At 39.1% G+C, this 13,601-nt stretch overlaps 1 protein-coding gene across 14 annotated transcripts in view; it reads right to left on the reverse strand.

The window, feature by feature from the left end:
* The window catches only part of TUBGCP5 (tubulin gamma complex component 5), a 55,621-nt gene that overhangs the window by 39,481 nt on the left and 2,539 nt on the right, over positions 1-13,601 (reverse strand). For 13 of the 14 annotated variants that reach the window (XR_012127217.1, XR_001854459.3, XR_012127218.1 and 10 more), the window contains 3 exons: positions 9,720-9,816; positions 9,179-9,258; positions 8,682-8,817 (listed from right to left, as the gene is read on the reverse strand). Coding sequence is in view for 10 of the 14 variants with exons in the window: in XM_037016184.2 (XP_036872079.1) it covers positions 8,682-8,817; positions 9,179-9,258; positions 9,720-9,816 (313 nt within the window). In the remaining 4 variants the exon portion in view is untranslated. The remainder of the gene's footprint in view (positions 1-8,681; positions 8,818-9,178; positions 9,259-9,719; positions 9,817-13,601) is intronic. The other variant, XM_037016186.2, reaches the window with a different exon arrangement.

The following is a 13,601-nucleotide window of genomic DNA, read 5'->3' on the forward strand; positions in this document are numbered from 1 at the left end:
GGCCCCTGCCTTGAGCCTGCCCACTGGAAACCGGTTTAGCCTATTTGTTACTGAGAGGTCAGAAGTGGTGCTGGGAGTACTAACTCAACCTCGAGGAGAAATGCAGCAGCCTGTAGCCTATCTAAACAAGGAACTAGACCCACTAGCTAAGGGCTGGCCACACTGTCTGAGGTCTGTGGCAGCCGTAGCCCTGCTTGTACCTGAAGCTACAAAACTGGCCCTGGGAACAGACGTGATAGTGCACGCACCCCATAATATCACCAGCTTATTGAACACCCAGGGAGACCTGTGGTTATCAGACAGCAGGCTACTAAAATATCAGTCACTTCTCCTTGAGGGCCCTGTAACCCAGCTGTGGACATGCTCCACCCTATATCCACATACCTTTCTACCTGAATCCATGAGTAAAGGACCTGAGCATGACTGCCAACAGGTCCTTGCCCTAAACTATTCTGCCAGAGAAGGCCTAAAAGAGAGCCCCTTAGAGAACCCAGAGCTTGTTCTCTTCACAGACGGCTGCTCCTTTATTGAGCAAGGCCAGTGGAAAGCTGGCTATGCAGTTGTCACTCTGTGGGATACTACTGAGTGCCAACCACTTCCACCGGGCACGAGTGCCCAGATGGTAGAATTAACAGCCCTCACTAGAGCCCTTAAAATAGGGAAAGGAAAGACAGTCAATATATACACTGACTCTAAGTATGCATACCTAGTGCTGCATGCCCATGCAGCCATGTGGAAAAAAAACAGAAAGATTCCCTATCAGATACCATAATGCCATTTTACTCATCGGGTTCATCATTATCCTGATACTAATATTTAGCCCCTGTATACTTAACCTAATAACATGATTTGTTCTATCTGATCTAGAAGCCATAAGACTGCAAATGGTGATAGAAATGGAACCCAGGATGGAAATGCTCATCTTCTGAGGCCCTCTTGACTGACCACTGATGGAGACCTAACTGCACCCCTTATGGTGTCCCTTCTCAGCATGAAGCAGCCAGAGTGGTCATCGCCCCCTTTCCCTAGCAGCAGCTAGGGTCTCCATCTGTAGAGGGGGGAATGAGACAGGGACCATGGGACTAGGCAGAGTAGGGTGAGGGCCTCCGGAGAAAAAGAAGAGCAAGATAATTACAATCAGAACAATGTAACAATATGCAAAGAAGTCCTTGTCAAAACTCTCTGTTAAGCATTATGCACAGTCAGAGTCACACTAATTCTCTAGGGTAAAGATTTGTATACATGAGTGGGAATATAGACATTCTTCAGTAAAATCACTTAAAGCTCAAAAGGCCAGGAGCAACTTGGTCTGGAATGTTTGAGTGTTCTGCAGATAAAGAAGGGTATCTCAGCACAAACCATCACTTTATTGTATCAACTGCATCATGCCAATGTAAAATTTACCTTATCCTGATAAAAGGCCCAGTTTATTTTAATTGTAACTATGTGCTATTTTCCCTTCTCTAATCGTAATCTACAATCTAGGCAAAAGACTACTTTGGTAAGCAATCTCAACTATAAACAACCCAAGCAAACAGACAACAGCCCATCCCACCTTGAGGGCAGGGCAGGTGGTCTTACAAGTCTGCACTCCTAACCCTTAACCCTCATTCCTGAAAATCCTCAACTGCGCATAAAACCCCTAGACAATGAGCCAACCACGGACTCTCTTGTCCCCTCCTGGCGTGAGCCGGGAGCTCTGTCCTCTCACTTTATCTCTAAATAAAAGCCTGTACCTTGCTCTCCTACCTTGAGTGTTTGTGAAGCTCATTCTTTGGCTTCGTGAACAAGAACTTGGCATCAAGGAGACAGAGGGACATTAGAACAGATGGACCTAACAGACATCTACAGAACACTCCACCCAAAATCCATAGGACACACATTTTTCTCAAGTGCACACAGAACATTTTCCAGAATAGATTCCATACTAGGCCACAAAAAGAGCCTCAATAAATTCACAAGGACTGAAATTGTACCAATCAGCTTCTCAGACGACAAAGGTATGAAACTAGAAATAAATTATGCAATGAAAACAAAAAGGCCCACAAACACAGGAGGCTTAACAACATGCTCCTAAATAATCAATGGATCAATGACCAAACAAAAACAGAAATCAGGCGATATATGGAGACAAATGACAACAACAACTCAACACCCCAAAATCTGTGGGATGCAGTGAAGGCACTTCTAAGAGGAAAAGTATATTGCAATACACGCTTACCTGAGAAAGAACAATCCCAAATGAGCAGTATAAACTTAACAATTAATGAAACTAGAAAAAGAAGAACAAATGAGGCCCAATGTCAGTGGAAGGAGGGACATAATAAAGATCAGAGCAGAAATACATAAAATTGAGAAGAATAAAACAACAGAAAGAAACAGTGAAACTAGGAGCTGGTTCTTTGAGAAAATAAAAAAATACATAAACCCCTAGCCAGACTTATCAAGAAGAAAAGAGTCTACACACATAAAACGAATCAGAAATGAGAAAGGAAAAATCACCATGGTCACCACAGAATTAGTAGAGAACACTATGGAAAATTACATGCTAACAAATTGGATAACCTAGAAGAAATGGACAAATTTCGAGAAAAATACAACCTTCCAAGACTGACAAAGAAACAAAATATGAACAGACCAATTCCCAGCAATGAAATTGATTTGGTAATCAAAAAACTACCTAAGAACAAAACACCTGGCCCAAATGGCTTCACCGCTGAATTTTACCAAATTTTAGAAAAGACCTAATACCAATCCTTCTAAAGTTTTCCAAAAAGTAGAAGAGGAGAGAATACTTCCAAACTCATTCTATGAGGCCCGCATCACTCTAATACCAAAACTAGGCAAAGACACCACACAAAAAGAAAATTACAGACCAATATCCCTGATGAACATAGATGCAAAAATACTCAGCATAATATTAGCAAACTGCAGGTTGTTATTCATAGAGCACTCTGTCTTTACAAGAATCGATTGCCTTCCTTGGAAACTGTGATGTGTGCTGCAGCACACCTCATCTTAACTGAAATCTGGCTCTGTGACCTAGCTACCCCCTCACTGGCGCCAGGGTCATCTTCCGGCGACCTGGAGGCAATTACATTCCTGGAGCAAAGCAAGTTAATCATTGTGTCTAGAAACTTGTTAACCCACTCAAGAATGCGATTCTCAATCAATAAATATGAGAGGTGCTCTTTCAGCACCACTCTTGCGCTGTTACGCCTTGAGACCCCTGGCTGGCCCATTCAGGTCTTCGATATCTCATAGAGTCTCCTCCCTTGTCTGCGGGTCAGAAGTAGGGAGGGGACCGACAGCAAACCAAATTCAATAATAAATAAAAAAGATAATCCATCATGATCAAGTGGGATATACTCAAGGGATGCAAGGATGATACAATATTTTAAAATCTATTAATATCATATATTGCATCAACAAAAAGGACAAAAATCACCATTATAAGATGCTGAAAAGGCATTTGACAAAATTCTACAACCCTTCAGGATAAAAACTCTCAACAAAATGGGTATAGAGGCCAAGTACCTTAACATAATAAAAGGCCATATATGACAAACCCACAGCCAATATCATACTTAACAGTGAAAAGCTAAAAGCTTTTCCTCTAAGATTGGGAACAAGACAAGGATGCCCACTCTCCCCACATTTATTCAACATAGGACTGGAGGTCCTAGCCACAGTATTCAGACAACACAAAGAGATAAAAGGCATCCAGATTGGTAAGGAAGAAGTTGTACTGTCACTGTTTGCAGATGACATGATATTGTACATAAAAAACCCTAAAGAATCCATCCCAAAACTACTAGAACTAATAACTGAATTCAGCAAAGTTGCAGGATACAAAATAAATACACAGAAATCTGTTGCATTTCTGTATACTAATGATGAACTAGCAGAAAGAGAAATCAGGAAAACAATTCCATTTACATTTGCATCAAAAAGAATAAAATACGGGGCTCTCTTGTCCCCTCCTGGCCTGAGCCGGGAGCTCTGTCCTCTGGCTTTCTCTCTAAATATAAGCCTCTGCCTTGCTCTCCTTAAAAAAAAAAAAAAAAAAACGTGAAAAAAAAAAAAAAAGAATAAAATACCAAGGTATAAACCTAACCAAGGACATGAAAGACCTATACTCTGAAAACTACAAGACACTCATGAGAGAAATTAAAGACGACACAATAAATGGAAATGCATCCGAACCTCATGGATAGAATATTTAGTATTGTAAAAATGGCCATCCTGCCTAAAGCAATCTACAGATTCAATGCTATCCCTATCAAAACACCTACAGCATTATTCAACTAGAACAAGTAGTTCTAAAATTCATATGGAAACACAAAAGACCCCATATAGCCAAAAAAATCCTGAGAAGGAAGAATAAAGCTGGGGGGATTACACTCACCAAATTACTACAAAGCCACAATAATCGAGACAATTTGGTACTGGCACAGAACAGACCCATAGATCAATGGAACAGAATAGAGAAGCCAGATACAGAACCACAGATATTTGGCCAATTAATGTATGATAAAGGAGCCATGGATATACAATGGGTAAATGAAAGCCTCTTCAACAACTGTCGCAAAACTGGACAGTTACATGTAAGAGAATGAAACAGGATTATTGTCTAACTCCATACACAAAAGTAAACTCAAATTGGATCAAAGACCTGAATGTAAGTCATGAAACCATAAAACCCTCACAAGAAAACATAGGCAAAAATCTCTTGAATATAAACATGGGCAACTTTTTCCTGAACACATCTCCTTCAGTAAGGGAAACAAAATCAGAAATGAACAAATGGGACTACACCAAAGTAAAAAGCTTCTGTAGAGCACAGGACACCATCAGCAGAACCAAAAGGCATCCTACAGTATGGGAGAATATATTCATAAATGACATCCAATAAGGGGTGAACATCCAAAATACAGAAATAACTCACATGCCTCAACACCCAAAAAGCAAATAATCTACTTAAAAAATGGGCAGAGGATATGAACAGACACTTCTCCAAAGAAGAAATTCACATGGCCAACAAGCACATGGAAAGATGCTCCACATTGCTAATCATCAGGGAAATGTAAATAAAACCACAGTGAGATATCACCTCATACCAGTTAGGGTGGCCAACATCCAAAAGACAAGAAAAACCAAATGTTGGCAAGGATGTGGAGAAAGGGGAACCCTCCTACACTGTTGGTGGGAATGTAAATTAGTTCAACCACTGTGGAAGGCAATATGGAGGTTCTTCATAAAACTAAAAACAGAAATACTATTTGACCCAGGAATTCCACTCCTAGGAATTTACACTAAGAAAACAAGATCCCAGATTCAAAAGGACATATGCATTCCTACGTTTATCGCAGCACTCTTTAGAATAGCCAATATATGGAAGCAACCTAAGTGTCCGTCAGGTCAGTAGATGAATGGATAAGTGGCTGAACAAGGTTAACTGGTTGAAAACATGGCCACTTAAGCTAAAAAGAAAAAAAAATGCTACAGTTGCTTTGTTAAGCCTGAGGTCCTGAGCATGATATTTGCCTTCAGAAGAGGACGTGGCAAGCTTGTAACAACACAGCTTCCTCTCCAGAGCATTCTCCTAAACAAAATTAATCTTTGTCTCCTCAAATCTTCCATTGCCCTCTTTTTGCTCAGTAAATTATTAACCTCTAAATGAGAAAGACATGTCAAGACATTTTTCTTTAACACTGTGTATTTTTCAGAAAATAAATTTATTGAATGAAAGAATCAAAGACTATAGATTCACCAATATAACGATAACATATATTTTTGTAATGTAGCTTGTAATCTTTATATCACCAAGTTCAGAATTAATATCTTACAGTATTATCCTGTTTGTAATCCATTGCTCTGTTATTCCAAACAGACTAAAGAGGTGGTACATATACACAATGGAATATTATTCAGTCATAAGAAAACAAATCCTACCATTTGCAACAACATGGATGGAGCTAGAGGGTATTACATTCAGTGAAATAAGCCAGGAGGAGAAATACAAGCACCAAATGATTTCACCCATTTGTGGAGTATACATCAAAGCAAAACTGAAGGAACAAAACAGTAGCTGACTCACAGACTCCAAGAAGGGACTAGAGGTTATCAAAGGTAATGGGTTGGGGAGGGTGGGTGGGGACTGAGGGGATTAAGGGGCATTATGATAAACCTACATAACGTAGGGGGTCACAGGGAAGGCAGTATAACACAGAGAAGACAACTAACTTAATAGCATCTTATGGTGATAGTGACTGCAATGTGGTGTGTGGGGGGACTTGATAATATGGGTGAATGTAGTAATCACAGTGTCGCTCATGTGAAACCTTCACAAGATTGTATATCAACGATACCTTAAAAAAAGAAAAAAAGAATTGGCAGAAGGCGAAAAACCTAGAAAAAGAAAAAAAGATTTGGCAGAAGGCGAAAAACTTGTCAATACTTGCAGATGGTACTGATCATCTACACTGAAAATGCAATGGAATCAACAAAGTATTATAATTAATATGACAGCTCAGCAACGAGTCAGATATAGGAACCATTTGCAAAAACCCCCCGTGTTCCCCTACACCAGTAATAAACAAAAAAAAGGACATCATGTGCAACAACAAAACTATTAACATATGTAGAAAGTAATTAACAAATGAATACTTAAAGATCTTGACAAAGAAAATTTCCAAAATCTAGAAAGATTGAATATTAGAATAAATGCAGATATCTGAAAGTAAAGATCTCAAATCTCCCCAGCTAAATATCTGATTTCAAAGCAATTTCAATAAAAATTTCAGCTGGATTTTTAAAAAAGAACTTATCAGACTGCTTTTGAAATGTTTATGGAAGAATGAAAGTCCAGAAATACTGAGCTAATTCTGAGAAAAGGTAAAGAAGGTGAGGGGAACTGGAGCCCTGTCACAGAGCCACTAAAGTAGGAAGTCTGTTCCTTATCACTCACTCTAGGGGAAGAAAGCAGACTGCTCAGACATAAATACGAGTAGATATAGGAACGTGACAGATGAGAATGGTAGAACTACAAAGCACTTTGGAAAGAATGGACTCTTTACTAGATGCTGCTGGAAAAACTGGTTCATGACAGAGGGAAAGAAAATAAGCTGTACCCCTTAACCTCGCTTTCTATATAAAGTGGACCTGGTGGTCACTGAAGACCTAAGCACAAGCTGTAAAACAGCAAAGTGGAGGAAAATGCAGGGAAATGCTTTGGTGGAGAAAAATATCAAAATCCAAATGCTAACCATATCATGAAAAATTTACATGGATTTGGATGCAAGAGAATAGTAAAAAAATCAGATTCTGTTTGAAGGACACCATGAAAAAGTTAAGTCAGGCGAATAACTGGGAGAGATAAAGGTAATGTCTCAGTCTGAAGAATTACTATCTGTACATATGAAGAACTCTGCTGGGTGGGGGTAGGCAGGAAGGACTTGAACCCCAGAAGAAAAAGAAGCTGAGGGTGTCAATGGGCACCTCACAGAAGGAACATGACTGAAGGGCCTTAGGGGGCCACAGGCACTTACTCCTAGGAGTCAGAAAAACACAAAAGAAAACAGAGGCCCAAACTGGAGGTATGCATCTCATCATTAGGGATGTGACTGTGGGCCAGGCAGTAGGTACAGGACATTATGGCAGCTCAGGGTCTGTCCACACAGGAGTGTAAACAGAAATTATGCAGGATCCTATGCAGCAGTGAGTAGCGACAGAAGAGGTACTCATAGAGCTATGTGGATAGTTTAAAACAGAGATAAATGAAAAGAGAACAAAGTTTACACATAGCATCATAACAGTATGTGATTTAAAAACAGAATATACCAACCAATCCAATGTATTTTATAAGAAGTCAACATATAAGAGAACGCAGATATCAAGTCCATTAGAACAAGTGCCTGAAACTGGGCTATCAGAGAAAGGGCAAGAGGGTGTAGCTCAGAGAAACTAAATCAAAAGGTCCAGTGTGGACTAGTGGCGATGATGTTTTCTGAAATGGTTAATCATGCTCTGCTCTAAAAGGTCCATCAAGAATTAGGAAGAAAAGAAGAGAACCAGAAAATTTTTAGGATGTAAAATCAGCTCTATTTCATGTCTACCTGACAAGGTTCAAGTATAGTGAGCTGGGCCTGGACACAGATCTGAGTTCCTGACATTGGCTTCACTGCTACAAGACCACGGGAAAATCATTGTGACCAGGACTTTTGTTGCCTTATCTACAAAATGATAAGTAGCAGTAGGTAATCTAATCTCTAAGGTTGCTTCCAACTTTCTAGATTCTACCTATTCACAGATCTTCACTAAAAATGCAAAAAGCATCATGCAAATTAAAAATTAAATTGTATAGATTTTATTTAGTAACTAACTTCAGCAAAGTTAATACTTCTTCAAACAAAAATAACTGCAACATTCAGAAATAGCAAAGTTCCCAAGACTATAAAAAAAATAAGATTGCTCTCTAAATCCCTTTCACCATTAATTCTATAGTGGTACTTCTCTGGCACTATAGAAGAAAGATCTAATAGTTTCAAAAGATTTGTTTTATAAGGTTAACAGAGATTACCATTATCTAAATCAAATGGAACTGATTCTCAAAGTTTTGCTTTCCTTCTAGAGAATTCTATTAGAAAATGATGCCAACATCTGAAAACACTCATTATTACCTTTCCAGCTGACACGAGGCCCTACTTTTCTGTTCTGATCTGATTCTTCTAATGGTGTCCTGTCCACCTGAATCCCAGAGTCCTCCCTGCTTAAGGGCTGTTGATCATCTTCATTTTCACTTTCTTCAGACCAATTCTGATGAAAAGGGAAATATACCTTACCATTAGAGTATAAAACAATTGGAGCTATTTAGATTAAAAACATTTCAGAAGAAAAGCAAAAACTATACTAATGTCTTGAAAGTTATGATTATAGGATGTAATTATTTTTGGTGGCAAAAATCCCAAGATTCACAGCTCCTTAAGGGATACTTACATTGGTTCCACTAGACTTCCTAGTACTAATGATTTGGTGCAAAACATTAATAAATCTTCCACAATAAACTACTGTAACCTAGTAAAAAGTGTTCCTGTTTTAGTTAAGTTGCTCTAGGGCAGAAGGACCTTTGTCACTTAGCATATATTTATATTTTTAATAGTAAACTATTGCCACTTACTGGTGTGTCTACATTTGGACCAAGGTCAATTTCTTCACCTTCCATCAAGTATTTTCCCCAGTCAAAATCATTTTTATTTTCTAAAATGTAACAGAAGAATCTCATCAGCATTATCAAAAATACGTGGAATAGGTCCCAGAACTATAGGAAAAGAAGTCTTAAACTCAAAACAAAATGCACTCAGTTAATTAAAATTCAAAAATATTGAAACACTCAATAAATTAATACTCTTAACACATTTTTTTGGTGAGTGAATAACATGGTTTATTTCAACTAACACATTTTAATTAAAAAAAATTTCTTTACCCTCAAAAGTGATTTTTCTCTTAATATAATTGAAAGTAGTTTAGTCAGAAAGTAGTTTAACTTACATTGACAGAACTTAACTAAATGAAAATTGGCAATGGCAACTGGATCAGAAGCCACAGAAATAGTCTAGTTTCATAGGGTTTTTAAAATTTTTATAAAATATCACTGTCTAATAATTCAGTAATAAAGTGAATCTATTATGTGTTATGTATTAAAACATTTGGTAACATACCCACTTGTTTATCTCTTGGCGTTTCCACATAATTGCTGTTTGAAGGAGAATCGGACAGACATAGAAGAAGTAACAGTATGGAATAATGTGCATCTGTCTTTAAAACAAAAAATGAAGAATATGAACCACAGAGGTTGGTAAGAGGTTTCTTAACTAACCCCACATCAATTATGTGCCAATATTTTTCCTGGTTTGAGAAAACATGAATTGTACCTAAATAAATCCTAATCCCCAAACTTAAAAAGTTCAAATGGCTACACATAAGGAACCTGTCAAATATGCATCATCTGAATCATAATGAATGAAGAACTGTGATACAAAGCTAAAGTGAAGGACAAGCTACTAAGTAACTGGCCTGTCCTCTTCAAAAATGTCAAGGTCAGGAGAAGGAATCCTGAGGAACTACTCCAGACTAAAGGACACCAACACGTGAGCCTGAGTAAAGGGTGCATTGCAGTTTCTCTCACAATTTTTCAACTCAAGTTTTTAAAAATCAAATTACATTTAAAAAATGGTATTACTAAAGTTACCAAAAACTAAAAATACCCAAATGTGCTAAAGTCATAAACTATGCATGGAAAAAGGAGATGGGCTAAAGTCCAGGAAGGTGAGGAAGTCTCTGATGCCAAAAGACCACGTGAGCTCTCCCTCTGCTACGTACCCATCCTACAGTGAAACTAAGTTAAAAATGCATCCAACAACCTAACCTACTGAACATCATAGCTTAGCCTAGTCTACCTTATACACATTCAGAACACATACATTAGCCTACAGCTGGGCAAAATCATCTCACACAAGCCTATTTTATAGTAAGAGTTGAATACCGTGTAATTTATCTAATACTGTACTGAAAAGTGAACAGGGTGGTTGTATGGGTGTATCAGTTGTTTACCATCATGATCATGTGGCTCATTGGGAGCTGCAGCTCACAGCTACTGCTCAGTATCATGAAAGATTATTATACCACATGATCTGGGAAAAGATCAAAATTCAAAGCAGTTTCTACTCAATGTGTATCACTTTCTCACTCTCTGTAAGTCAGGGACAGACTGTAGTACCTTAATATACATCATAATAGGGTTCACCATAAACAAAAGCTAAATAACTACTAAACAATAAATATTTTGGTAGTGATGATCATGTCTTATTTATTTTGTATTCCTACCACCTAGTATGATGCTAGAGACACAGCAGACACATACTTGAAGAAAAACTCACTATATAAATCTGTTATTTAGTAATAATTGCTAATGTCAGAGTACTGTTTTGGGAAGGACTTTGTGCACCTGTTACCAGTGAAAGAGGAAAGAAGTGTGTAGAGAAGAAGGCAGGCACACACCACACCCCTGCAGACCCCCCTGCTTAGCAAGGACCAGAATGACCGCCCTGTAGCTGTGCAGGGAGCACAGAAGCATGTGTGGTGACGGAAGGAGGACCTAGATGGTGCCACCCCTCCCTCCTGTACCTTGCTCATTCTTTGGTGACATCTATGAAGGAGCTTGACACCTAGAGGACTCATTAATTGAGGTTATCACTTCACTACAAATCAGCAGTAATGGTCAAAACATAGCCTATCAACCAGTCTTATATCACCCTTTGACCAAAGTCATTAACTGTATTAAGGAAAAAAGAAGACAGGGAAGAGTCAGTCTGGCACTTCCATTTAGAAAATACAAATTATTTTACTTAACCTTTAAAACATGGGCTAACTTGCTCTTTTATGCTACCTCTTCATAGAAGATACGAAGGTCAAGAGTTGGAGCTCCATCTCCACATCAGCCACATGTACCTTCCTGGTGTCTGAAGCCCTGCACCGTTCCTGCTACTCTGGAAAGTCGACAAACACATGTACATCTATCTATGCGTGTATGTTGAAAGCAGCAGTCCCATGTGCTGTACATTGTATCAGAGGTGGTTTTAAATCTCAGGGATAACTTCTCCACTTCCACATTCTTTAGACCAAAAAGCTACAAGGAGCTAAAATTCCCAGTTCCAATGGGGTTTTGTAGATATGCAAAGTTTTTGCTTATTTATCCTAGAACAAACAACCGCAAATTCTCCTTTACCAAATTTCACTTAGAGCCTGGAGGATGGAAAGCTGTCATTTATTGAGTAACTCCTACGGATATTATATATTTCTATTTATAATACACTGAGGTTAGAGATTCACTTCTGGCATGACAGAGGGAGGTAGTCTTCAAATCCTCTCCTCAGGAAGTTGACTATAAAGTTGGACAAAACTGCCAACGACAGCATTTCAGGGCTCTCGATTAAACAGAGGCAAACAAAGGCTGAGAAGCATCTATCTATGAAAATGACTTCAGGTAAGAAGGTATTTTTACTGGCATATTTGTCTGGAGCTATCTCCCTTCCCCCACCAGCTCTACATTAGAGTTGTAACTCGACTAGGGCTGGACAGGAAGTGAAAACTAGCAGCTTTGTTGCTGTTGATGGAGGAGGCTGTGAAATTTCTCATATCACAGAGTTGTCAGTTAAATTGGTGACTGTAGTGGCAAGTGAGCAGAGAAGCCCGCAGCTGGAAACCTGTGCGGGGCAAGCAGTGAGCCGGCAGAATAGTTGTGTTTATCATGGAGCTCCTGGAGACAAGATATCCAAAAGGGGCTTGCTAAACTCTCTATATGTCTTTGGTTGACTAGAGGCTGTGATGTGCACAGCAGAGACTGGAATGGAGCTAAGCCACTCACACATTTTTGGCCCTTAGAGCTAGATAAGAGAAGCTAAGAGAGCTAATACAAAGCAAGGACAGTCTTGAAAATGGCCTTAAGTGTGAATGTACTTTTCAGTGCATGCACAAATACATCAAATTAATATTTAAAAATCATTTAATGTAATACATATTATATTACAGATTCAATGTTTGTTTCCCCCTCGAATTCATGTACTGAAACTCTAACACGCAATGTGATGGTATTTGGAGATGGGGTCTTTGGGAGGTGAAACGCTGAACGAAATGGTTCAGCATTGCACTGGAGCTGCTATACAGTGTAATTAGGCAGGAAATAAAAAACCGGGGGAAGGGGAGGGCAGTGCAGGCACAGGACATGGGATATGCCACAGCACAGCTGGGTTCTGTGGCTCCACTGTTTTCAGGGAGCCTAAGAACTTTGGACACACTATATCGGGTTCACCAGCTTATGCTAACAATATGACTTATGATCATTGCCTGCTTTGTTATGCCTGAGGTCCTTGGTTTGATCACTGGGGGACTAGAGCCTGCACAGTTAAGGTCAGCCACATGGGCAGTGCACATCCATGTGACCCCCAACAAAAACCCTGGACCCCAAGGCTCAGATGAGCTTTCCTGGTTTGCAACACTTTGCATGTGTGGTCACTAGGAGAATTAAAGGCATCCCCATGTGACTCCACTGGGAAGTGACATGTGGAAGCGTGGGTCTGATTTCTTCTGGACTTTACCCTACACATCTTTTCCCTTTACTCATTGTAAATCTGTATCCTTTCATTGTAATAAGCCTTAATAGTGAGGAAAGCAGCTTTTTTTGAGTTCTGTGTGGTCCTGGAAATCCATGACTGAATATGAAAAGGCTTAGAATAGCACTTGGCACCTAGTAAGTGCGTATAGGTAGTTACTATTACTAAGTGCTGAGAAGCCATGTAAAAGTTTTAAGATAGCCAGACAGTGCTCTTACTTGTGCCAATCTCTGGTCTCAATTTCCATAGGAGGTTGGGGCTGAGAAAATGATTAAACTACATCATGCTTTTTCTTTCACACACACCCTGAAGCACACTGGGTTTGATGACAATATTTAAGTCAATATCCAGGAGATTCTGCTGTACGCAGTGGACAATACTAACAGAATGAAAGTTTAAATATTAACAGAAACAAGTTGACAATCAGATTGT

The sequence above is a fragment of the Manis javanica genome, chromosome 18, assembly GCF_040802235.1.
Source record: "Manis javanica isolate MJ-LG chromosome 18, MJ_LKY, whole genome shotgun sequence".
NCBI lineage: Eukaryota > Metazoa > Chordata > Mammalia > Pholidota > Manidae > Manis > Manis javanica.